The sequence below is a fragment of the Chiloscyllium punctatum genome, chromosome 26, assembly GCF_047496795.1.
Source record: "Chiloscyllium punctatum isolate Juve2018m chromosome 26, sChiPun1.3, whole genome shotgun sequence".
Classification (NCBI taxonomy): Eukaryota; Metazoa; Chordata; class Chondrichthyes; order Orectolobiformes; family Hemiscylliidae; genus Chiloscyllium; species Chiloscyllium punctatum.
In genome coordinates, this window is record NC_092764.1 from 58244014 (window position 1) to 58271256 (window position 27243).

The following is a 27243-nucleotide window of genomic DNA, read 5'->3' on the forward strand; positions in this document are numbered from 1 at the left end:
GGGTTAGAGGGATATGGGCCAGGTGCTGGCAGGTGGGACTAGATTGGGTTGGGATATCTGGTTGGCATGGACAAGTTGGACTGAAGGGTCTGTTTCTGTGCTGAACATCTCTATGACTCTATCTAAGAGGAGCCTTTACACATTCACAAAGGAGCAGGACAGGGGATATAGGGGATAGAGTTTTACTAAGTAATAAGATTGGCAGTCCAGGTGCAGAACTAACATGTAGGGCAGTTATTGCCAATGCACAGTGGGGAAAGGTCACAGTCTAAAGTCTTTCTACCAAAATATAATGAAGGTCTGTTAAGTTTGAGATCCCTTCATAACCTTAAAATCATAGAATCCTGACAGCACAGGAAGAGGGCATTAGGCCCAGTGAGTCCATTTCTACCCTCTGAAGAACATCCTCCCCTAACGCATCCCTGTAACCCTGCATTTCCCATGACTAATCCACCGAGCCTGCACATCCCTGAATACTGTGGCCAATCTACCTAACCTGGACACTTTTGGACTGCAGCAGGAAACCAAACCACCCAGAGGAAACCCATACAGACATGGGAGAATGTGCAAATTCCACACAGACAGTTGCCCGATGGTGGAATCAAACCCAAATCCCTGGCACTGTGAAGCAGCAGTGCCTTAATGGCAATGTAAACTAGATGCCTGTCATACATAATTAAGACTACATTTTGAATTTGGATTGCACAGCCTTTGTATTGTATCTGAGATAATTTATGAAACTGATTGGTTGGAGATTAAGTTAAGCATAAATACTGACATAGTTGTGTTTTTGTGTGTGGCTTTATATAATCCTACATTAAAAATAATTACAGATGAAGAAAACTATTAGTCACTGGCATTCAACCGAACTGTATTACCTTCCACTCCCCATTGCTGCATCCAATAGTCTGTTTACATGATTCCAGGCTTTGACCTCTAACCCTAATGTTGAAAGTATTTCCAAAGTCAGTGTCAGTCAAATGGAATTTCCTTTTCCCTTTTTACCCAGAAATAGTTCCACTTTGGATTATCCCATTCCTTCAAGAAGATTACAGAGGTTCACTGAGAGAGAGGGCGGAAAAATGATTAACAGTAATTGCTGCTCTTGATCACAATTCCTATTGACCTTGATAGCTTTTCCTGATAGTTAATATAGGTGTCTGGATGTCATGTGAGGTAAAGATTTGAATTGCTTGTCACAGGGACCCTGGGCACTGAGGTAAAATTCACATAGAGTCCATAGAAATGTTATTGGAATTCCCCCAGATCTTCTGAAAAATATAGATCTGTGCATCAACCTCAGATTAACATCTCATCCAAAGTTGGTATCTCCAACAGTACTAGACTCTCTCAGTACTGCATTGAAGTGTTAGCCTAATTCTACCTTCCAGGCACTGGAATGGTACTTGAACCCATCTCCGTCCAGCTGAAAGACAAGTGTATTACCATTGATTCAAAGCTAACAACTAATGATAACCAATGTTATTCGAATACTGTGTGGCTGACTGCTCTGAAACTGGATCATGCAGAAAATGACAATCTAACTTATATTTGTTTCAGATGTGAAATTAAACAATTCAAATCGCAGGAAAGTACTTTTCTCAATAGATTGCAGTGAATCTTTTTCCAATAAGGCGTCAGTTAAGGATTTCGCAGATTTGTATTTCATGAAATCCACAGAATTCCAAACAGAGATTTTTCTACCTATTGAATGGAAGATGCGAAAAGCTATAGAAACAGAACAGAGAGTGTTCACTTTGAACCACAATGGAAGTCTCCATGTATAAAGGTGATGTTGCTCTTCAATGCTCAGGTTTGCTGTTGGTACAAGCATTTTACTTTGTCATTTGCTGCTTGACATTGGAATGATGTTTTTGGTTTCACCACCACCATCCCCCACCTGTCCCCCACCCGCCTCCCCACTGCCACGGACCCCAACTCCCAAATGGAATTGCATCGTCAGAGTTTGAAATTAACTTCACTAAATTGTAGTAGAGTCCAATTTCTGACAGTACAGTATACGACACATTGACGTGCCTTATTTCTTCTCCTCAAATATTTGAGGGTTGCTGAACTACAGTTAAGTGCTGATTTTCTTTTACTATAGGTAGGCAGTGCAAGAATCTATCACAGCCGGAACAAAGATTGAATCCAGTGCAGGGTTTGAACCCTGAACCATGTGCCAGCCAACTAGTCACCTGAGCTAACCAGACTCTCTGGTCCATAAAGAAATCTCCAATCACAAATGCCAGCAAAGACTGTGATAGCTTGAATAACCATGCCACCTTAACAAGCCATTCTTTCTGACGATTTACTGTAGCCAGTGTTATAACAGCAAATATAACAGTAAATAGTTACATTTGATCACACCTTCCACCAATAATCTATTTGTAGATTGGTGCAGTGAATTTTAGCTTAAAAGCTGCATTTGGCTAGCTGCAAGCACTCTTTGTTTATCCAAGCACTTTGGCTCTCAGGGTGTTAAGGAGGTTATGGGTCGTTGGGGTCTGGTGTGCCAAACAGTAAATCAGTGGTTAGTTTGGTCATGCTTCCTCAGAGATTGTTGAAAGGAGTTGGTACAGGATCTTGTCTTGCTTGGTCACTCCCACGTTGTTGTTCAACATCTCATGATCAAACAAATCCACAGGTCAATGAGTAATGTGTTGCATATTTCCTGACTATTAGAATCATGCCCTTCATCAGGAATACGGCTTTTGCCCGAAATGTTGATTTTCCTGCTCCTCGGATGCTGCCTGACCTGCTGTGCTTTTTCAGTACCACTCTAATCTTGACCCTCAGTCCAACTGGTCCACACTGACCATGTTCCGAAACTAAACCGGTCCCACCTGGTGCGTTTGACCCATATCCCGCCAAACCCTTCCTATTCATGTACTTTTAAATGTTGTAACCGTTCCTGAATCTACCACTTCTTCTGGCAATTCATCCCACATACGAACCACTCTCTGTAAAAAAGTTGCCCTTGTGTCCTTTTTAAATCTTTCTCCTCTCACCTTAAAAATGCCCTTAGTTTTGAACTCCCTCATCCTACGGAAAAGACCCTTTTATAAATCTCTACAAGGACACCCCTCAATTTCCAGTTCCAGACAGAATGGAAAAAAATAGGCAATACACATTCTAAGCATGCTGCTGCAATGTTCAAAAATTAGGTTGAAAAAGACAAATGATACATTCAACATGTTTCAGCCAATGTAAAACAGGAATTCACAAAGAAACATCAATATAATACAAGTCAGGATCTGAGTATACAGTACTCTGTTCAGACTACAGCTTGAGTATGATACCAAAAAAAAATGATATGCTAAAGGAATGAAGGCAAGTGAGAGAAAAACCATGGGATTGCCCTCTGTAGTATCAGAATCCTGAATTGTGGAAAGAATGGAGAAACCGGGCTTTTTCATCTTCAACACCCCAAACGTGATCACGTGAAAACAGACAAGATAGGTCAGAGTATGGAAAAAATTCATAAAATTGCACTGTCTTTTTATTTTACTTGTGCAATTCATTTCAGATTCTTAAAGGGAAAATTGAAGATAATTATGAGAAAGTTTCTGATCTATGTATGAAAGCTTTTCCTGGTAACTTTTGTTACAAATCAATCACACTTCGCCAAGGCAGTTTGTTTGGGGTCTAAAAACACTCGACTCAGAATCAGAGTAAGTACTGGGACGTGAGCCATGTTTTTGTACTTGTGCAGTCTTGAAGCATGATTCATGATCCATAACATAATCTGTCCTAGGATCAGCTGTTTTCATAATAATGTCATCAGCTTTTTTTATGAAAAGGCAAATGGTACAAGTCAAGGTACATTTGGTTTACATACAAGCAGCTCAACCCTGTCTCAGCGTTTTCACAATTAGAAATGTTGCCTGTCTATTACTCATCTACACAAATGATTAATGTTGGGGATAATTTAAAGGCAACTTTGTTGGTGGAACAAACTAGAAGGTTGTTTGACCACTGATAAAGTGGACCACTTTGACCACTAAATTGCAAAACCATTCAACTGATGAAAACATTGAAGGTATCAATACTTAATCACATTTCAGTTGTAAAAATGACTTGATACTTAGGGCTGTTTTTAAATTGCTTTGCATTAGTGTGATGTTGAAGCCTTCTGAGGTGTGTCAATGTATCCAAGAAAACATTTAGCTGGGAGTAACCTGGAGAAGAGTTTGAAGGATTTCCTAAAATCTCTAGTGCTGGCAATCTATTAAATATTGATTTCCTGTCATAAAGAAACTTAATCAATTTGTTATTATGGAACATAAACAATTGTGTAAATAAACAATTTAAGTTCTAAATTGGTTGCTGAAAAGTTTTTGTACCTCATATAAAGAGGAATCTTTAATGTGTTTGTACTAATACGCAAATATTTTCTCTCAAATGAAAGATGCGGGAGCGTTTGTTAAAGCTACCTGTTTTCTCCACTCAACCTAATTCATTAAGTCTATATTTGAAGGTAAAGTACTGTGTCTATAAATATCTTTGGAAAGATTTCCCCAGATTAACTGGAATTTTGTACTCTTTAGAATCTACATTGAATTGTTTAATTCATTTATTTGTGTTATTGGAATTGGGTATTGCCTGTCATTTAGTGCTCATTTCAGTTTGTACTGTGCTTGAAACAATTTCTAGAACTATGAAGGCCACATCAGAGGGTACAACATTGGGGCTACCTAGAGTCTCATACAGGCCAGAGCAGTTCATGTGTCCAAAGGATAGCAGTGAATCCAGTGGGATTTGACAGCAATTACCTTGCACTGATATAAGCTGCTTACTTCAAATGTTTCTTTTAAGCTGCATTCAGAATCTCAAACCGGAATCTTGTTCTGATAATGTGAACTCCAGAAACATAACCGCTGTAATATTGTACCTGCTTCTCCAAGGTTTGTGATCTTCTTTGGCACAATCAAGAACCTCATAGGAAAAAAAGGTGTGACAATTATGATTAGGTAAACAGAATCCATTTCATTTAACATTTAAGATTCTAGGGCCTGTACACGTTTATGGCTATTGGTGTTTCATGGCAGACATCACTGATAACAACTGATTCAGGAGTCCTTGATGAATTTATAATTGGAGTGTATCGTTACTTCAATAAAAGGTTTTCAGAGTTGGCTCATTTACGTCTCTTTTTTTGGTGTTTCAAGTGAAATATTGATTCCAATTTAACATCTGAGGCATGAAGGTTATTGCTATGACTGAGGACAGCTTCCAATGTTATTCAAAGTTGCTAAAATCTATCTGGAAATGGCATGGCATGTACTAATGGCTTTGATTATTCTACATAAACCACTTGTCCCCAGATACAGTGCAGTAGTGGATCACAACATGAAAAGGAAACAAGAGCGAGACAACAAAGAACAGATCAACCTTTGGAAAACAAAGGGGGAGGTAGAGGAGCTAGGAGTTCATTTCCACACTGAATGTTCAGGGAGCAATTCTCCGAACTGAACCTCAGTGAGAAGGGGATAGTGTTGGTGTCAGAGTGTCACTGAACTGGTGGAAACTAGAGGTTTCATTCCATCAGGAGACATGACACAACTACCCAGTAAGAGGACAATTACTTGGTCAGCATTGCGCTGCCTGGCAGATTAAGTCCTCAATAAGGGGTAAAGCTCACATCAGGGTTGCTGTTCAAGACTGGTAGCTCTCCACTAGGACCACTGGGTGCAGTGGCCACTGATGGTAATGGTTGCAGGTGTTGACCAGGGAATCATGGCTGGATTCTTGGACAGAGTTAAAAAAAAGGGCAGGCTGGGATGTGGGAGTGGGGTGGAGATGGTTGCAAGTGAGACTACGGAGGGGGATTTGGCTGCAAGGACAAGGGATGAATTTTGGTGGATCTACCCCTCCCTGGTTTCTCAATTAGGCACTGAGAGGACTATGAAGAGAGTGGGGGGGGGGGGGGGGTCATAAGAAGTTGTTGGCAGATAGGATCAAGGAAAACCCTAAGATATATCAGGTATAAAAGAATGGCTAGAGGAAGAATAGGGCCAATCAAAGATAGTTGTGGAAAGTTGTGTGTGGAATCAGAGGACATAGGGGAAGCACTTAATGAATACTTTTCATGATATTATTATACTATGACAAATACTATTCTCATTGGTAAAGGGTAATGTTAATGAGAGTACAGAGATCAGGCTCCAAGATTAGTTGGGATTGAGGTCGACAAAGAGGAGGTTTTAGCAATTTTGGAAGATCTGAAAATAGATAAGACCCCTGGGCTGGATGGGATTTATCCTTGAATTCTCTGGGAAGCAAGGGAGGAGATTGCAGAGTCTTTGTCTTTAATCTTTATGTCATCATTGTTGACAGGAGTAGTGCCAGAAGACTGGAGGATAGCAAATGTTGTTCCCTTGTTTAAGGAGGGGAGTCAGAACAACCCTGGTAATTATAGGTCAGTGAGCTTTACTTCGGTTGTGGGCAAGGTGTTGGAAAAGGTTATAAGAGATAAGATTTATAATCATCTGGAAAGGAATAATTTGATTAGAGATAGTTAACACGGTTTTGTGAAGGGTAGGTCATGCCTCACTAACCTTATTAAGTTCTTTGAGAAGGTGACAAAACAGGTGGATGAAGGTAAAGTAGTTGATGTGGTGTATATGGACTTCAGTAAGGCACTCGATAAGGTTTCACATGGTAAGCTATTGCACAAAATACGGAGTTTTGGGATTGAAAGTGATTTAGCAGTTTGGATCAGAAATTGGCAAGCTGAAAGGTGGTTGATGGGAAATGTTCATCCTGGAGATCAGTTACCAGTGGTGTGCCGTGAGGATCTGTTTTGGGGCCACTGCTGTTTGTCATTTTTATAAATGATCTGGATGTGGGCGTAGAAGGATGGGTTAGTAAATTTGCGGGGGACACTAAAGTAGGCAGAGTTGTAGACAATACTGAAGTACGTTGTGGGTTACAGAGGGATATAGATAAGATGTAGAGCTGGGCTGTGAAGTGGCAAATGGAGTTTAATGTAGAAAAGTGTGAGGTAGTTCACTTTGGAAAAAAATAACAGGAATGCAGGGTACTGGGCTAATGGTAAAATTCTTGGCAGTGTAGATGAACAGAGAGATCTCAATGTCCAGGTGCATAAATCCCTGAAAGTTGCCACCCAGGTTGATACGGTTGTTAAGAAGGCATAAGGTGTGTTGGCATTTATTGGTAGAGGGATTGAGTTTCGAAGACACTGGGTCATGCTTCAGCTGTACAAGACACTGGTGTAGCCATACCTGGAGTATTGTGTGCAGTCTGGTCACCACATTATAGGAAGGATGTGGAAGCTTTGAAAACAATTCAGGGAAGATTTACTAGGATGTTCCCTGGTATGGAAGGGAGGTCTTATGAGGAATGTTTTTGTTGGAGAGAAGAAGGTTGAGAGGTGAGTTAATCGAGATGTATAAGATAATCGGGGGTTAGATAGGGTGGACAGTGAGAGCCTTTTTCCTTGGATGGTGAAGGCTAACAACAAGGGGACATAGCTTTAAATTGAAGGGTGATAGATTTAGGATAGATATTAGGAGTAGTTTCTTCACTCAGAGATTAGACTCCCTACAGTGCGGAAACAGGCCATTTGGCCCAACAAGTCCACATTGATTCTCCATAGTAGTAGGGGCTTGGAACGGCCTGCTTGCAACAATAGCAAATTCGCTGATGTTAAGGGCATTTAAATGGTCATTGGACATACCTATGGATAATAATGGAACGATGTAGGTTAGATGGGCATCAGATTATTTTCACAGGTCGGTGCAACATTGAGGGCCGAAGGGCCTGTACTGTGCTGTAACGTTCTATGTTCTTTATTCTATGAAATGAGGCCCCTTGGTAGGCAACTGGCAATAGGGCTTGGTATGCAGCCTTCTGGAGTGACGGGAAACTTGTACATGTCTTGTTTAATCCCTACGGCACGATTAAATCCCAGCTGGCCTGGGGATAATTTGAGTTAATTGGGTCTAATTGTCTTTACACTGCTAGTCGATGAATCTGCCTTGTTGGTCTCTTCCTGCTACATACAATGCAGACCAGTATTCCTGTTAATGAGAGTCAGTGCATGGTTTCCTGTGAGAGTCAATGGGCCTGTTTACCATCTTCCCCTCGAACGTTTTCTACTGAATTCCATCAGATGTCTTTGCTTCATTAAGACTGTCCTCATCAAGGTTCTCCAGCATCTACACCATCAGAGCAGAGTGAAGGTGACATTGCCAGTGATTGGGTCTATTAACTCTTGTGAATCTGATTCCTTGCAGCATGGAGCCGTCATGGTTTACTCCAATGTAGCAGTCCTCAGTTGCTAAGACCAAGTAAAGATTCACTGTGGGATATGTCATTTGAAGATGTAACCACTCCTGTCATGTCATTAAACTTATTCCAGCACCAAATCTGAGACTCCTGGCTATTTGGTCTGGAGAGCTTCCTGGCACAGTTAACTATTTCTCCTTCCCTCCACTTCCTGTGCCAACGCCTCTAGTGCAACATCAGAAAATCCCTTTCTCCTGATCCTACCACTTGTCAGGTATTAGCTATCCCTTCTAACCTTCCATTCTCTGTTGATGAACAGTCCGTACTCAGCAAAGGGCTGAGTTTTATCCCTCTGTGTCTCCACTTTAATGGATCTTGGGCTAGACATGATGTGAACTCTTCCTCCATCACCTTCGCCTACCTGCCTGCTTCTTTGGACAAGAGCACTCTCCCCATCCCATAGACCCCTTCCATCCAGTTCCAACCCCCTTCCCATCCCTGGACCCCACCCTCTGGCCTCCTACCTGTACTCCACCTGTTCATCAAGAACTGACACCAATTCCAACCTCCCTCCCTCCCTCTGACTGAGTGCACTCCGTGCTCTCAGATCCAACCCTGACTTTGTTATCAAGCCTGCTGATAAGGGTGGTGCTGTTGTCGTCTCGTGGACTGGCCTCTACATTGCAAAGGCTGGGCACCAGCTCTCAGATACCTCCTACCTCCTCGGACAATGGCCCGACTGTCGAGAACCAGGCTACGACTTCCACGACTGTCATTAACCTCACCTCATCCCCGCAACAGTTCCCCCAATTCCATACAGCGCATTTCTACCTTATCCTCAACAATCAAGGACTGCCTAGGCCGACCCACTGTTTCTGCCTGTTCCTGCCCCACACAACTCAGCTCTTCCTACTTCGACTTTGTTTTTTTTTCTCCTCTTGTCCAATCCCTTCTCACTTACATCCGCAACTCCTCTGAGGCTTTGTGTGTGTTTCAGAATTTCCAGTTCACCAGCTGCCTCCTGTCCACTACTTACGTGCGATCCCTTTACACATTCATCCCCCATTAGGATGGTCTCAGGGCTCTCTGCTTCTTCCTGGGCAAAGGAGCTTAACTGTCCCCACCCACCACCTTCCTCTACTTGGTCAAGCTCATCCTCACCCTCAACAACTTCTCTTTAATTCCTCCCAGTTTCTCCATACACAGGGTGGCCATGGGTACTCGCATGGGCCCCCAGCCATGTCTGTCTCTTTGTGGAGTAGGTGGAACATTCCTTGTTCCAGTCCTATTCCAGCCCCCACCCACAACTCTTTCTCTGGTATATCAATGACATCATTGGTACTGCTTCCCCCTCTTATCCAGAATTGGAAAAGTTTATCAATTTCACTTCCAATTTCCATGCTTCCCTCACCTTCACCTAGTCCATTTCTGACTTCTCCCTTCCCTTCCTTGACATCTCTGTTTCCATTTCCAGGGATAGGCTAGTCACAAATATCTACTATAAACACACCAACTCCCACAGTTACCTTGATTGTGTGATTATACATCTTCACACCCTGCTTTGTGTAAGGACTCCATCTTATTCACCCAGTTTCTCCATCTCGGTCACATCTATTCTGACGATGCCACATTATGCAGGGGGCGGGGGGGGGGGGGGGGGGGGGGTGGTCTCAAATGGCTACCTTTTACCTCAACCAAGGATTCCTCAGCACTGTAGTTGACAACGCCTTCAACCATGTCAGACCCAGCTCCATCACTTTTGGCTTCATCCCTTCTCTTCCGTCCTATAACAGAGTCAGTGTCCCCTGTCCTCACTTACCGTCTCACCAGCATTCACATACAAAGGATCATAAGCAGCCATTTCCACCACCTCCAGACATATAGTCTTCTCCCACACTTATCTGCCTTCCTCGGGGTCTGTCCCTCTGGGCCACCCTGTTCCAATTCTCCATCACTCCCAACACACCCCATAGCAGCTTCTCCTGCAACCACAGAAAGTACCTGCTTGCTTCCTCCCCCCTCACTATCTAAGGCCCCTGATATACCTTCCAGGTGAAGCAACGCTTTCCCTGCACTTCACACGATCTAGTCTATTGCATTCACTGTCCACCACAACGCCTATACTGGGTGACAGCTTTACACAAAAAAGACCCTGAGCTTCCAGTTGCTAACCATTCAACACACCACCCTGTTCCCTGGCCAACATCTTTGTCTCAGGCTTGCTGCAGTGCTCCAGTGAAGCTCAGCGCAAGCTGGAAGAACAGCACCTCATTTTCCACTTGGGGATCCTGCAGCCTTGAGGGGATGAAATCGAGTTCAATAACTTTAGAACCTTATTCCATCCTTCCATGTCTTTTTACCCACCTCCACACAGAGTCCTGTTATGATATGGGTTGCTTTTAGCACCATCAGCCACTCTCACATACCCCAATGCCCATTCTCACTTTATATGGGTTGCACTCAGCACAGCTAACCCATTTTCACAATTCAGCTTTTATTATCGCTTATTCAGCTTTTCTCTGCCTTGGCCTGCTACCTATTACCTCAATGTTTACCTCCCCATTTCATATCTCTCTCTCTTTCTCTGGGCTGTCTCCACCTATTCTCACTCCCTGTCTGCTTTGGCGAAAGGTCAAAATGCGACTGACTGTTAAGACATAAGGATGAAGATCTCACATACCCTTTTTTGCTGGAGATGACGGAACTCAATTTCTGATTCTATCTGGGCCTTCTCTGCTTTGTCCTTTGTGGGTGGAAATACTAAAATTAATCCTGCTGGAGAAAGGTTCTCTCTCCACACCTTTCCTTGTTCGCTCAGGTACCAGCTATGTAAATACCATAAAAGTTTGCAATTACTTATTGTTATACCCTTATATATCCTGCCAGGTAGATGGTGGCAAAGGAGGACACTCCACCTGGAGATCCTCGGCTCTGCGTGCTCTTTTTCTTTCATTGCTTTTTTTTTTCTCTGATTTTAGTCGTTCCCAGAGCAATGTGAGGGGAAGTGAGTCCCGGGGTAGCGCGAGGTAAAGCGAGTCCCAGAGTAGTGCAACTTGCCTTGGTGCAGCTGAGTGTCTGACAGGATACAGTGGAGGCTTGGAGCAGAGTGGGACTGTTGTTGGACTGGGCCCTGGTGCAGATGGTCAGACCACGTAGTCACTGAGCTGCTGAAATGTAATTAAAACATCTGCCGCTGGTAAAGCACAGCATGTCAGGTAGCATCCGAGGAGCAGGAGAATCAACATTTTTTTTGGCATAAGCCCTTCATCAGGAATGTGGGGGTAGAAAGGGGCTGAGATGAAGGTTTGCTGGGAAAGTCATAGAGATGTACAGCTTGGAAGCAGACCCTCCGGTCCAACCCATCTATGCCGACCAGATATTCCAACCCAATCTAGACCCACCTGCCAGCACCCGGCCCATAGCCCTCCAAACCCTTCCTATTCATATTCCCATCCAAATGCCTCTTAAATGTTGCAATTTTACCAGCCTCCACCACTTCCTCTGGCAGCTCATTCCATACACGTACCACCCTCTGCATGAAAAAGTTGCCCCTTAGGTCTTTTATATCTTTCCCCTCTCACCCTAAACCTATGCCCTCTCGTTCTGGACTCTCCAACCTCAGAGAAAAGACTTTACCTATTTATCCTATCCATGCCCCTCATAATTTTGCAAACCTCTATAAGGTCACCCCTCAGCCTCTGACACTCCAGGGAGAACAGCCCCAGCCTGTTCAGCCTCTCCCTATAGCTCAAATCCTCCAACCCTGGCAACGTCCTTGTAAATCTTTTCTGAACCCTTTCAAGTTTCACAACATCTTTCCAATAGGAAGGAGACCAGAATTGCACGTAATATTCCAACAGTGGCTGAACCAACATCCTGTACAGCCGCAACATGACCTCCCAACTTCTGTACTCAATACTCTGACCAATAAAGGAAAGCATACCAAATGCCTTCTTCACTAGGCTATCGACCTGTGTCGCCACTTTCAAGGAGCTATGAACCTGCATTCCAAGGTCTCTTTACTCCCTAGGACCTTACCATTAAGTGTATATGTCCTGCTAAGATTTGCTTTCCCAAAATGCAGCACCTCGCATTTATCTGAATTAAACTACATCTGCCACTTCTCAGCCAATTGGCCCATCTGGTCCAGATGCTGTTGTAATCTGAGGTAACCCTCTTCGTTGTCCATTACACCTCCAATTTTGGTGTCATCTGCAAATGTACTAACTGTACCTCTTATGTTCGCACCAAATCATTTATGTAAATGACAAAAAATAGTGGACCCAGCATCGATCCTTGTGGCACTCCACTGGTCACAGGCCTCCAATCTGAAAATCTACCCTCCACCACCACCTCTGTCTTCTACCTTTGAGCCAGTTCTGTATCCAAATGGCTAATTCTTCCTGTATTCCGTGAGATCTAACCTTGCTAATCAGTCTCTCATAGGGAATCTTGTCGAATGCCTTACTGAAGTCCAGATAGATCACATCTACTGCTCTGCCCTCATCAATCCTCTGTTACTTCTTCAAAAAAACTCAATCAAGTTTGTGAGACATGATTTCCCACACACAAAGCCATGTTGATTATCCAGAATCAGTCCTTGCCTTTCCAAATATATGTACATCCTGTCCCTGAGGTTTGCCTCCAACAACTTGCCCACCACTGAGGTCAGGCTCACCGGTCTGTAGTTCCCTGGCTTGTCTTTACCGCCCTTCTTAAACAGTGGCACCATGTTTGGCAACCTCCAGTCTTCCAGCACTTCACCTGTGACTATCAATGATAAAAATATCTCAGCAAGAGGCCCAGCAATCACTTCGCTAGCTTCCCACAGAGTTCTCGGGTACACCTGATCAGTTCCTGGGGATTTATCCACGTTTAACCATTTCAAGACATCCAGCACTTCCTCCGCTGTAATCTGGACATTTTGCAAGATGTCACCGTCTATTTCCCTACAGTCTATATCTTCCATATCCTTTTTCACAGTAAATACTGATGCAAAATATTCATTTAGTATCTCCCCCATTTTCTGTGGCTCCACACAAAGGCCTCCTTGCTGATCTTTGAGGGGCCCTATTCTCTCCCTAGTTACCCTTTTGTCCTTAATATATTTGTAAAACCCTTTGGATTCTCCTTAATTCTATTTGTCAAAGCTATCTCATGTCCCCTTTTTGCCCTCCTGATTTCCCTTTTAAGTATACTCCTACTTCCTTTATACTCTTCTAAAGATTCACTCGATCTATACTGTCTATGCCTGACATATGCTTCCTTCTTTTTCTTAACCAAACCCTCAATTTCTTTAGTCATCCAGCATTCCCTACACCTACCAGCCTTCCCTTTCACCCTGACAGGAATAAACTTTCTCTGGATTCTTGTTATCTCACTTCTGAAGGCTTCCCATTTTCCAGCCGTCCCTTTACCTGCAAACATCTGCTTCCAATCAGCTTTTGAAAGTTCTTGCCTAATACTGTCAAAATTGGCCTTCCTCCAATTTAGAACTTCAACTTTTAGATCTGGTCTATCCTTTTCCATCACTTTTTAAAACGAATAGAATTATGGTCGCTGGCCCCAAAGTGCTCCCCCACTGACAACTCATAGCCCTGCCTTACTTCCCAAGAGTAGGTCAAGTTTTGCACCTTCTCTAATAGGTACATCCACATACTGAATCAGAAAATTGTCTTGTACGCACTTAAGAAATTCCTCTCCAGTGATGGGTAGATGCAGGTGGGAGGTGATGGTAATAGGTCAGAGGGGAGGGTGGAGCAGATAGGTGGGAAGGAAGATGTTCTTTACTGGACTGTAATGTCAATCCTTCAACTATATTATAACTATCTTATTTCTAATATTTTTTTAGATGCCAAGTAATGCCATTACTTTTCCTTTTATTCCTCTTTTGTATCCAAGATTTGTACCTAGGTACTTGTACCTGAACTTGTACAATGGCTCCATTAGAGGTAGTCGTTGTAAGTAGCTTTCACTGTACTTCTGTACTGGAATATATGGGACAATAAAAGGATATTCTATACTATTATATACTATCTAATTTATGGACATAAATATAATGTATGTAGAACTGTTGTTCTTCCAGAGACATTTCCTGTTAAATACAACTATTGAATCATACAAATGTCACGTTACTCAACTTAAGATCGCATTTGGTGCTTGTATTAATCACATTTATTAAAGTAGTCAGCCCACTATGTGATAAAATCTGAGTCATGCACGAACAGTTGAAGCTGCTCATCTATTGAGAAACAATACTAATTACATAAAATATGGAAGGAAAGCATTTCCGTGGTGACAGGAAAGCGACGAGGAATGGGATTTGCTGAGTTGTTCTTGCAGAGTCAGCACAGTTTATATGTTCTCTTTATGTACTGGAAACATTCTATGTTCCATTATATTTCAGGAACATCTCATATTGATGTGATTCTTGACTGAACAACAGAATTCTTCCTTCTGATCCAGAGCCACTCCATACAGCGTGCTGAGACAGGAGTTCAGTTCTTGCAATACTGGGCTGATATCTATCGGGTTACTAGCCTCTGATTGGAGCAGCGTGCCATCAAAACTAGGCAATTATCAGCTGAAAGTCCTGTCCACTTCATATTATAGCAACAGCCCAAGCCATGAGCTGCCAAATTAAAACTGGGTCATCGCTGGGTACAGAGAGAAAGAAGAACTTTTTAAGAGAAAGCTATTCTCGCTTAAAAGACGGAAAAATGAGGGAATTGCTTGACTCTCAAAGGTTTTCCGTAACAGTCTTTTCTGAGCAGTCATTATAAAGTAGCAACACTCTAATGTATGCTTTCTCCCAACAGGGCTTTGCTCAATCTCCTCTCAGTTTGTAGACAGAATGTCAGAGCCATCAAATCCCCCAGCACCCAATCACCCCATCAAGAACATAGAGTCTCATCTCTCCCAGCTTAAACAGAAAGCAACAAAATCCCACAAAAATGGATAAACAAAAGGATAACAGAGAATGGCATAATAATTATGTAATATATATTTACATAAACATCCCCTTATCTTCAATATAAACTGGTTTCTTTCTAAAGGAAGACCTAATTATCTTTTTAACTCTTAGTTGTTTCATTCTTTGTTTGCATAGCTTTCACAAGCAAAAGAAAATCCATAACTGTCAGCAGATAAACTCAAGACTCAAGTCAATACTTTGCAAAACTTGAGTACTCCATGACATGTTGAATTTTTGATGATCTGAAGTGGATTTCCACTCTCTATCACTAAAAAAAGTCACTTCTCTATTACAGACTGTATGAGAACAGAAAAGGCTGGGAAATCTCAGCAGGTTAAGTAGCATTCATGGAGAGAGAAAGAGAAAATATTTCAGGCTGAGGACTCTTCATCAACACTCTGAAGAAAGGTCATTGATCTGAAACACTAACCCTGCTTTTGTCCACAGATGCTACCTGATCTGCTGAGATTTTCCACCTTTGGTTCTTACTTAAGATTTCCAGCAACCTCAGTGTTTGTACTGCTTTCTACATCACCATGTGACAAATGTGAGAAGAAAGCTGAATGTCTGGTTTGCTACTCTTTGCATTAAAGCTTTCTGTTAGTTTTAAGCAAATATTGTCCAATGCATGTAGCATGGAAACTATCTTATCCCTTAATACAACATTATCAGTGCACTGTTGGGTAGCTAAAGCACTAGTGACAGTAATTTTAATCAACATTTGAAACTAGGAACCACATGTTCTGTTAGACTAAAGAGATAAGATTCCTAGCTGATTCATCCTCGGATTAAAATACTAATAAAATACCAGAGGCTGTCAGTTAAGCCCGTCTGACAATAATTTTGGTGGAACCTTTAACATCGTGAAGTCTGCTGCTGTCAAAATCCACCATCAGTTTCCGTAAGCCTGTCTTGTTTGGTGTAAAGGATACATTCACCACCACCTCTTGTCCAGGATGGATTGCTGCGGTACTTCAGTTGTTTAGAAAGAGAAGAAATAAACAGAAGCAAGGGAAATGTTAAGAGGGTTTCTTCAAAAGGGGGAGAGGGAATCAAAATCATATTATATGATCAAATGGATCACATTTGATTTGTGAAATGCATATGTATATTATATAGATATAGATATATATGATGCAGATATACATTCCCTTGCATAGGATTGCATACAATTACCTTATTATTTACATTGGAAACACACAGTTTTCATCTAAAATATATAGTGAGAAACAGTGGGAAAAAAATTTCATAGAGACATAAATATTGAAAGCATAAGACCAATTAATGACCTATGTTTAATCTTCTTTTGGAAATTCATTCATACGGCATACTTAGAGGAAGCTGAAAGTGACACTGATATAGAGTCACAGTAACGTACAGAACCAGACCAACTTGTCTCAACCCTTCCAATTCATGTCCAGATGCCTTTTAAATGTTGTACTTGTATCAGCCTCCACCACTTCCCCTGGCAGCTCGTTCCATAGACGTACCACCCTCTCTGTGAAAACATTGTCCCTTAGGTCCCTTTTATATCTTTCCACTCTAAGCTTACACCAATGCCTCTCTAGTTTTTGACTCACCACCGTGGGGAAAAGACCTTGGCTATTCATCCTATCCATGCCCCTCATGTTTTTGTAAACCTCTGTAAGGTCACCCCTCAGACTCCACACTCCAGGGAAAATTGAATGAAACTGCTCCAGTACTGGGTGGATATAGATCTATATCAGCTTCTCACATCAACAAGAATAGCCTCATCTTCACACACTTAAAATCATGTATGGATTGAATTCAATTACAGCCTACACTCAGAAATATTGAACTTATAAAGACAGTAATGAATGCTGCCTTTTCTTGGGCAGTCTTCGAAGATAGGATGGGGGAAGGTAAGATAAGAAGCAGTTGGATTGAAAGGTCACAATGATTAGAAATAAATAGATAGTATCTGAAGACACCTTTGTTTTTCTTTTTAACTTTTGGCACAGCTGGGATTGTCTAGGTGGGAGACTGAGTGGCAGCCTGCTGAGTTGAGTTGGAGTGGAGAAGCTGGGATGCACAACTTGCAGGGCTGACTATATAGCATAGTAACAAGATTCAATAAAATCTTTCTACTGCTCTGGCTTCAGGCTAAGCCTGGACCTTAGAGGTCAAAAGTAATTTTACGGCTACAGTTCTTCCCTTGCAACATATTCAATAGGTTTTTTGTGACAAGAAAATGTAAAACGAAATGGCAGAATCCTTCAATTAAATTGTGTAAATGGTTCTACATCAATCACTGGGAAAATGGAGCCCTCTATCAGTGTGTCATTGTGTACTGGGCTGGTTGAGAGCTTCATCGGCTTGTTCCAATGTGTACAATAGAATGAAATGGCACAAGGTCCCTTACAGTGTCTGCAGCACAATGCCAACAGCCCAGGATCTCAACACCCTATTGCAATGTATGTAACAAACTGAAGAAGGTTCTGGTATTTAGTCCCTCTTGACAAAACAAAAAGCTGATAGGATGATAGGCACGGTGGCACAGTGGTTAGCTGATAGGCACGGTGGCACAGTGGTTAGCACTGCTGCCTCACAGCGCCTGAGACCCGGGTTCAATTCCTGCCTCAGGCGACTGACTGTGTGGAGTTTGCACATTCTCCCCGTGTCTGCGTGGGTTTCCTCCGGGTGCTCCGGTTTCCTCCCACAGTCCAAAGATGTGCAGGCCAGGTGAATTGGCCATGCTAAATTGCCCTTAGTGTTAGGTAAGGGGTAAATGTAGATGTAGGGGTATGGGTGGGTTACGCTTCGGCGGGGCGGTGTGGACTTGTTGGGCCGAAGGGCCTGTTTCCACACTGTAAGTAACCTAATCTAATCTAATCTAATCTAAAAATGGCTCTGGCAATCAGATTATTTGCACTGTGTGTTGCAGAAGGCAGAGTGACATACAACATGACAACTTTGTCCCCATGATTCTCCATGTAATTAATTCTCAATATCAATCAGGGAACAGAACAGCAAAGTGGTAGGCACCTCCTGATAGTAACAGAGGATAATGGTTTCAGTATTAAAAGATAGCGATGTGGAAATGCAATGTGATATAAATGACAAACAACTCAAGACAATATTCAAAGACTCTGGCATATAGTTTCCAGCAGATAATCACAAAACATCACCAATAACAGGAAGGCAATACCTTATCTGCTTTCTGGAGTTAATTTTAAAAACAAACAGAACTAGGCTAACAGGTGGGTCAGAATAAATCCAGCACACGTCTCATTTGGATTTGAGCTTAGCTTCGAGAAATGAAAAGGCTGTGTACAATTCATGGCACCAATTAACAATTGTCAAAATATAATTTTTTTATCATTACATTTTAAACATACACATACATAGACACAGCTGGTATTCTAATTCACATTACACAGCAGCTTTTGTTTCAAACCCCACTGAAATAGACTGCTGATCATTCATCACCACACATTAGCCTTCATTGTTGTATACTGGATTAGTGGTGCTGGAAGAGCACAGCAGTTCAGGCAGCATCCAATGAGCAGCGAAATCGACGTTTCGGGCAAAAGCCCTTCATCAGGAATAAAGGCAGTGAGCCTGAAGCGTGGAGAGATAAGCTAGTGGAGGGTGGGGGTGGGGAGAAAGCAGCATAGAGTACAATGGGTGAGTGGGAGAGGGGATGAAGGTGATAGGTCAGCGCAGAGGAAATGACCTGGGAGTTGCAGTGGGAGAGGGACTCCCTGAGATTCTTGTAGAGAGAGGAGGAAAACTTCTTCAAGGCAGGCATCCTTGCAAGAGGATTCGCAGTAGGGTTAAAATCAACAAGGTAAAAACAATGACTGCAGATGCTGAAAACCAAATTCTGGATTAGTGGTGCTGGAAGAGCACAGCAGTTCAGGCAGCATCCAACGAGCAGCGAAATCGACGTTTCGGGCAAAAGCCCTTCATCAGGAATAAAGGCAGTGAGCCTGAAGCGTGGAGAGATAAGCTAGAGGAGGGTGGGGGTGGGGAGAAAGCAGCATAGAGTACAATGGGTGAGTGGGGGAGGGGATGAAGGTGATAGGTCAGCGCAGAGGAAATGACCTGGGAGTTGCAGTGGGAGAGGGACTCCCTGAGACTGAAACCATCTCTGTAATGTCACCCGATCAGTTACTTTGGAAATGGCCAGCAGGTGGCACTGCTTGCTTACACAGTGTCTAAAAGATGCCAGGACATGGAACAATCTCCAGACACAGGTACTCTAACCTATACTGTCACAGAGACACAGGTATCTTAACTGCACTATTATACGGAATATTGTCTTGAGTTGTTTGTCATTTATATCACATTGCATTTCCACATCGCTATCTTTTAATACTGAAACCATTATCCTCTGTTACTGTCAGGAGGTGCCTACCACTTTGCTGTTCTGTTCCCTGATTGATATTGAGAATTAATTACATGGAGAATCGTGGGGACAAAGTACATACAGACACAGGTACTCTAACCTGCCCCATTATACAAATAGATATTCTAACATGCATCATTATACAGACACAGTTACTCTAACCTGCACCATTGTACAGACACAGGTACTCTAATATACACCATTATACAGACACAGGTACTCTAACCTACACCATTATGCAGACAGGTACTCTAATCTGCACCATTATATAGACACAGGTGGTCTAACCTGCACTATTATATAGAGACACGGGTACTCTAACCTGCACCATTATACAAACACAGATTCTCTAAGCTGCAGCATTACACAGACACAGGTACTCTAATCTACACAATTTAAGACACGGATTCTCTAACCTGCACTATTATACAGATACAGGTATTTTAGCCTACACCATTAAGTAGACACAGGTACTGTAAACTACAGTGTCACAGAGACACAGGTACTCTAACCTGCACCATTATACAGACACAGGTACTCTAATCTGCACCATTATACAGACACAGGTACTCTAATCTGCACCATTATACAGACACAGGTATGCTACTCTGCAAAGTCATAGACACACAGGTAGTCTAAACTGCACCATTATACACACACAGGTACTCTAATCTACACTATTATATAGACACAGGTACTCTAACCTTCACTGTCACAGAGACAGACTCTAACTGCACCATTATACAGACACAAGTACTCTAACCTGCACTATTATACAAACACAGGTACTCTAACTTGTACTAATCACCCACACAGACAGGAACTGTTCACCTGTAACATCTCGGACACACACAAGGACTGTTCACCTGTAACATCCTATATTTTGATTTGTTTGACTAATATGAAAAAGGATAGCTATTAAAAATATTCATTTCCATCTCTGAAGATTAGTAACATTGGTAATAATGGCAAGTGTCTTATTACTCACGGAGACTTAATTTCCTGGAGATGTGTGAGCCCAGTGCCCTCCACACTGAAGATGCCGTCAGTTAATATGATGGGAAGAGGATTTGCAAATTTTATTTGGACAGTTAACTCCCGATGCAGGATTGGTTCACCGATTACCTAGAACAAGGCAAGACTGTTTCAGACATATTCATTTGAAATTAATGTTTTTAATCAGTATCTAACTTGTAACATTTTATTAGGAGTGCTTGAAACCAAATAAGTCCTGTATGACTTTGTATATAATCAAATTGGTAAAAATGGGCCCTGACATAAATCTGGGAGAAAAGTCTTGTTTGGTGTTGTTTTTATGCTCAAAAATCAGGTTTCCATCTGCGTGCATCCATAATGTCAAGACTTACATTAAAGACCATTGATAATGATTGCATCTATATTACAAGATGGTTTAGCTGTAATGTCACTGGTTTAGTACTCCAGACAGCCAGGTTAATATCCCAGAAGTAAAATCAAAAGTGCTAGAGAAATTCAGCATGTCTGGCAGCATCTGTGGAGAAAGAAACGTTCAGAGTTAACGTTCAGAGTCCAGTACAACCCTTGTTCATAACTCTTGTGGGCATAAGTTCAAATTTCATCACAGCGACACGTGGAAGTTAAATTCAGGCCACAAAAATCAAGTGAAAGTAATGGAGACCATGAGACTATCATTGATTCAAAGTCCATCTGCTTCACTCATGTCCTTTAGGGAGGATGTCTGGCATTGTTATCTCTACATGACTCCAGACCTACAGCAATGTGGGTGACTCCTAACCACCTCTCACTCACTGCGCCACCCCGCAAACCCCACCCCCCTACCCCACCCCCGACACCTTGAAAATAGCCCAGCAAACTACTCCGTTTTGGTCATAAATACTACTCTAACAGAGACACACATACCCCATGAAATAAAAAGAAATAAATACATTTTGTACAATGATAATATCCTGTTCAAAAACAGATAAGTACATTTTAGCATCAATTGTGTCCCAGTCAGTTGAGAGTTTAAACATATTCAGACTTGTTCACCATGCAATGGCAGTGATGTGCTTTTTAAATACTAAACCTAGCCATCAACATTTTGTAACAGAATCCATCTACAAATACTATAAACTCATTTTACTGCTAAAATAACTTGTCAATATTTTAAAGATCATGTAACTGCCCTGGAGGACCACACATGTAGAGCTAATGCAATGTGTAAATAGCTGCTTGTTATTTATTGTGTCTTGTCTTGAGGTTTTAAGTTGAAAATTATATTAATGATTTTGTACGAGGTTACAGAGGTATTTTTAGCTTATGCCTTTTCGCCTGGATTGTCTTCAACATATTAAATGCAAAAACCTGGAAAATATCTTGAAAAACCCAGGCTATTAAAATCAACAATAACACTCACCTCAAAAATACTTTTATTTAAAGGGTCTAATTTTACTCTTATGGTAAGGAAAGATCACATGCTCATTTAATAATCTGCTGATAAAGGTGCAGAACCAACCAATTTTGCAACCTACAATTCCTAAGATTATTTTTTCGTCATTATTAGAAAAAAGCTTATAGTATGATAATTAGCTTTTTACCATTACTCAAGCCATCTATGGCCACTTGACTTGCAATTAATACATCTCCCAGTGTTAGCTCCGTCACAATAGCACCATGTTTGTGACAAACATTCCACGATATTTATCTGACCCCGACTTGGCCAGTGGGTTTTGTATGTGTTATTAACACAACCTTAAAGGCACAGACTCTAGATTTTCAGAAGAACCAATATGTAACATAATCCTCTGTGCACATCATCGGCACTTGTTTTTCATTTGACGTCTCATATCTCTTGATATTTAAATTCTTTTCACAACCTAGCAACACATAGCCATAGCTAGTGGTTTCTGTACCTCATTTCTGACTAACTTCAGCTCAAGGGTAAAACAGATGTTGTTGCTTCTTTACGCTAACTTCAGCAATCACTTATGTGCTTACTTTAGCTTTGGACTCTTGACAACTCTGTCTAAAATAACTTAAATACGCTATTCTTTAATGTTCTGTGATTCAGCTGTAAATAAAACTATTTTCTTACTCTTTGAACCTTCTGTCAACGTACATGTGGAAAAATAAGTAAAATAAGTGAAAAGCAAGCGGAATATGGCATTCAAAAGTAGCGACCTCACTCTGATCTGATACTGCAAAGCTACTCAGATGGGGGCAGAAAAGGATTCCACTAGTTAAAATAAACCTGGATCTGTACACATGCGTTGTAACGAGAAGAATCATATGTCTTTCAAAATGGAAAATGTGTCCACCGCTGGGCTTAAACGTTATCATCACATGTCACTTGAAAGAAACTAGGAACCTGTTTTTCTCACCAACTCTGAGGGATCTCATGGTTACCTTCACAGTGAGCCGAGGCAGATTCAGGGCGATGTCGCACTCCTTGAGACTCACTTCAGATGTGCCTTTAGGGATTAGCACGGCCATCATTCGAATTAAGTTGTGCTCAGAGAGATGTTCACCATAGTCTCTATATTTCAGTCTCAAAACTTCTTTCTGAACTAACAAAAGCAAAGACAAATAACTAGTTTGCTCCACAGAACCATTCCTGCATTTGTTGAAGCAAATGATCAGTAGGCCATGAGAGCAGAATTAGGCCATTCAGCCCATCGGGTCTGCTCCACCATTTGATCATGGCTGATATACTTCTCAACCCCATTCTCCTGCCTTCTCTCTGTAACCCTTGATCCTCTTACTAATCAACTCATCAATCTGAGTATGATAAAACACTCAATGACTTGGTCCCCACAGCTCTCTGAGGCAATGAGTTCCATAAATTCACCACCCTCTGGCTGAGGAAATTCCTCCTCGTCTCAGTTCTGAGGATTGTCCCTTTACTCTGAGGCTGTGCACTTGGGCCCCCGTCTCTCCTACTAGTGAAAATATCTCCTCTACGTTCACTTTATCCAGGCCTCTCAGTATCCGGTTAAGATTCAATCAGATCCCCCTTATCCTTCTAAACTCTGTTCAGCACAGACTCAGAGTCCTCAATGACTCCTCACATGACAAATCCTTCACAGCCAGGATTCCAGTAAACCCCTTTTGCGCCCTCTCCAATGCCAATGTATCCTTCCTTAAATACAGGGCCCAAAACTGCTCACAATATTCCCAACATGGTCTTTCCAGAGCCTTTCACAACTTCTGATCGAAGAACCAGTTGCAAATATACCAGTGAAAACATTTTTGAAAAGGTAAGTACAAGTTTGAGGATATTTCCTGCTCAGTAGTCTGGTTGTCGGTTCAGAAATGTTTTTGATGTATGGTAGTGTGGCTAGTCCTTTGGGTTGACAACGGAATGAGGACATGCCACTACTGCGACCACTAGGACTCATAACAGCACATAAACCAACAGCCACTCTCAGACAACAACTCACCAGGACGAAGGACCCGATACCCAGCATGAGCAAAACCAATGTAGTGTACAAAATCCCATGCAAGGACTGCACAAAACACTACATAGGACAAACAGGAAGACAGCTAACGATCCGTATCCATGAACACCAACTAGCCACGAAACGACACGACCAGCTATCCTTAGTAGCCACACGCTCAGATGACAAGCAACATGAATTTGACTGGGACAACACTACTATTATAGGACAAGCCAAACAGAGAACAGCCAGGGAATTCCTAGAGGCATGGCACCCATCCACAGATTCAATCAATAAGCACATCGACCTGGACCCAATATACCAGCCACTGCAACTGACAGCTGGAACTGACAACCGGAAGCGGCAGATTCGAACCACTACAAATGCCGGAGGAAAGATCACAGAAGCGCTTCACAGGAGGCTCCCAAGCACTGAGGATGTCACCTAGACAGGGGACGAAACGTCTGCAACACAAATTCCCAGCTCGGCGAACAGAACCACAACAACGAGCACCCGAGCTACAAATCTTCTCACATACTTTGAACAATAATGTTTGGTAGGTTTTTCAACCATATATCACTTTCCAGATAAATTTTAAACGTGTTAACCAAGCATCATCACAAAGTATTAAAAAGTACTTTATGTATGCAGTTATCAAAAAGGCACAGCGATTATATCAGAGTGGCATGTTTCATCTTTAGATCAGAAGTGACGCTTGATAGTTTAATTCCTGACCAGCAATAACATTGGACCTGACCTTGACAAGATGCAAGAGAAGTGTAGTGCCTTGTCTCTCCAACTTCCCATTCTCTCTGGGGGAATACATTGCTGACTGTTCCTTACCTCCTTAGCACAGTAAGCATTGTAGACTCACTGCACCTATTTCATTCTAGGCTTACAGAATTTCAGGTTCAAACTCTAAACAATGGCACCACAAAAGCGAACATTTACTGTAATGAGCTTAAATATAGTCACTCACATTTTAATAGAAAACAACAGTTACCTGTGGCAGCTTTTAATGTAAATGTAGTTGATCTCTTGCTGAATTGTGTTAAAATAAACCCGTTATATGTTATAGTGGTTGCAGACAGTGTTAAATGGATATCTTTGTCCATAAAACCATTGTTTACAATGCTGAAGTAAATGTCAAAATCACTTCCAAGGATTGGCTGAGCATATTTAATGCTGATCCTTAAATCATTTTCCTGAATGTTGGCAGATCTGATTTTCATTCCAGCTTTGCTGTAGACTTCCCGTTCCTTTGTAGAACCTGTGAAATGGAAGACACTGTTAACCCTGTGAAGTAATGAGAAATGGAATTGGGTGTAGAGTCAGGGGTAGGGAGTTGATAGCAGAAGGTAAGGCGAAAGTAATGGAAATAGCCCCGACGTAACTTAAATAAGGTGTTTTTCTACATTGTTTGGGGAACAGTGATGCTAAGACCCTGTAGCTGCAGGGCGCACACTTGTTTATAAATTGGAAGTCCATTCAGAAACAACAATGATTAATTACAGTGAGCCTGTAATCAATGTGACCCAGTTTAACATACAATTCTAGTTCTGAAAACGTTAACTCTGTTTTCTCTCCACACCTGATGCGTTTCTCTCGCAATTTCAGATTTCTAGCATCTGCAGTTCTTTGTTTTTTTCATGCTGTTTTCCAACTAATTAAGCTGAGTCTTGAAGTCATCTTGGTCTAATTTGTCCACAACCACCTCATGAAGGAGCATAACTCTGAAAGCTAGTGCTTCCAAATAAACTTGTTGGACTGTAACCCAGTGTTGTGTGATTTTTAACTTAGTCTAATTGACTTACAAATTAATGCAATTGGATACTATAATTGCTTCCGTATTACTCGCTTCTATCAGTTTGTGTATTCACTACTGTTTTGAATATGAACAAGATCAATAGTGCAGCAATTATGGACCCAAATTGATAGTTGACATTAAATTTAGAATTTTAAAAAATTATAAAAATTGAGAGAAGATACTCATTGAATCAAGATAAGCATTATGTTTTCAATTGAGTCTTCTCACTCCCAGTTTCCAGACAATGTTATTATACAAGGGAATGACATCTGTTAAAATAGTGGTCTAACTTAGTCAAAAAACTTATATTTATGTAGCAACATTAACGCAGTAAAACAACCCAAACTGCTACGTAAAAGAACAACCAATAAACACATCTTTGACCAAATAGATATCTAGATAGATTAGGTAAAGCTGGTAAAAGCAATGATTAAGGCCAGGTAGCGGAAAACATGGCAGTCAACTGTGGAACATCTATAATCTTCGATAAGCAAACAGCCAGATTTGGAGATCTGTAAAGATCTTGAAGGATCATAGGACAAGATTAAACTATCAGAATATGGGGTTTGGGAGTTGGAAAACAAGGATAAGGATTTTAGAATTGAGGTATTGTTTGATCAGGAGCTAGCAATCTGCTCAGAAGTGCTGGGTTAATGAGACTTGGAGTAATTGAAAGTATCGACAGCAGAGTTTTGGAAGAATGCAAATTTACATAGGATGGAAGATGGGAGGGATGAATTCAATTGAGGAAGAATGATTGGACAGAACAGCTTATCAGTTATACATATTTGTTGACTCTTCACACTGCAATAATGGAGTCAATTTTAACCTAAGCAACCTGTTTGTAAACTGATGGGATTGAGTTCAATTCTGGTTTTCATCCCCATTTGATTTATACTTCATCATCATCGCAACCAGCTTCCACCTAATCTCACATGCTTCCAAACCTTGCATTCAAATTAGTCCAATATTTTTCTCATCTAACATCCCTATTAGTAGTGTGAGCAGTAAAAATGCCCTACCCTCTGGGTATTTGTAATCATGTGTTAAGTCCTCTCGTTCATCTGTGTAGGCACTTTTTGTAATGATCTGCTTTCCCACTTGGTGGTATTTGACTCCCAACTCTTGTTTTGATCCATCTTTATTTACCAGCCAGTAAACCACATCTGCATTGACCTCGGCGAAGATGAACGCAGCATCATATTTCACATCTACATGCCCTTCTTTAATTGCTTTGACAGGGCAAGGACCGCAGCAGTAAATGCCTGAAAGGATAATGACACCACTATAAGACACTGGAGGAATGCTTTCTGGGCCATTTTGTACCTTTGATCCTGTTCCAGTCCTGAGGTTTGATTAGATTAGATTACTTACAGTGTGGAAACAGGCCCTTCGGCCCAACAAGTCCACACCGACCCGCCGA

General features: G+C 41.6%; 1 protein-coding gene across 3 annotated transcripts in view; it reads right to left on the reverse strand.

Annotated features, from left to right (window-relative positions):
• Positions 1 to 14417: 14417 nt before the first annotated feature.
• Positions 14418 to 27243, reverse strand: part of tgm2l (transglutaminase 2, like) — a 35203-nt gene continuing 22377 nt past the window's right edge. For 2 of the 3 annotated variants that reach the window (XM_072547492.1, XM_072547490.1), the window contains 5 exons: positions 26843 to 27085; positions 25017 to 25283; positions 22983 to 23143; positions 20587 to 20723; positions 14418 to 16198 (listed from right to left, as the gene is read on the reverse strand). In XM_072547492.1, the coding sequence (XP_072403593.1) occupies positions 16048 to 16198; positions 20587 to 20723; positions 22983 to 23143; positions 25017 to 25283; positions 26843 to 27085 (959 nt within the window). In that variant the 3' untranslated portion in view covers positions 14418 to 16047. The remainder of the gene's footprint in view (positions 16199 to 20586; positions 20724 to 22982; positions 23144 to 25016; positions 25284 to 26842; positions 27086 to 27243) is intronic. The other variant, XM_072547491.1, reaches the window with a different exon arrangement.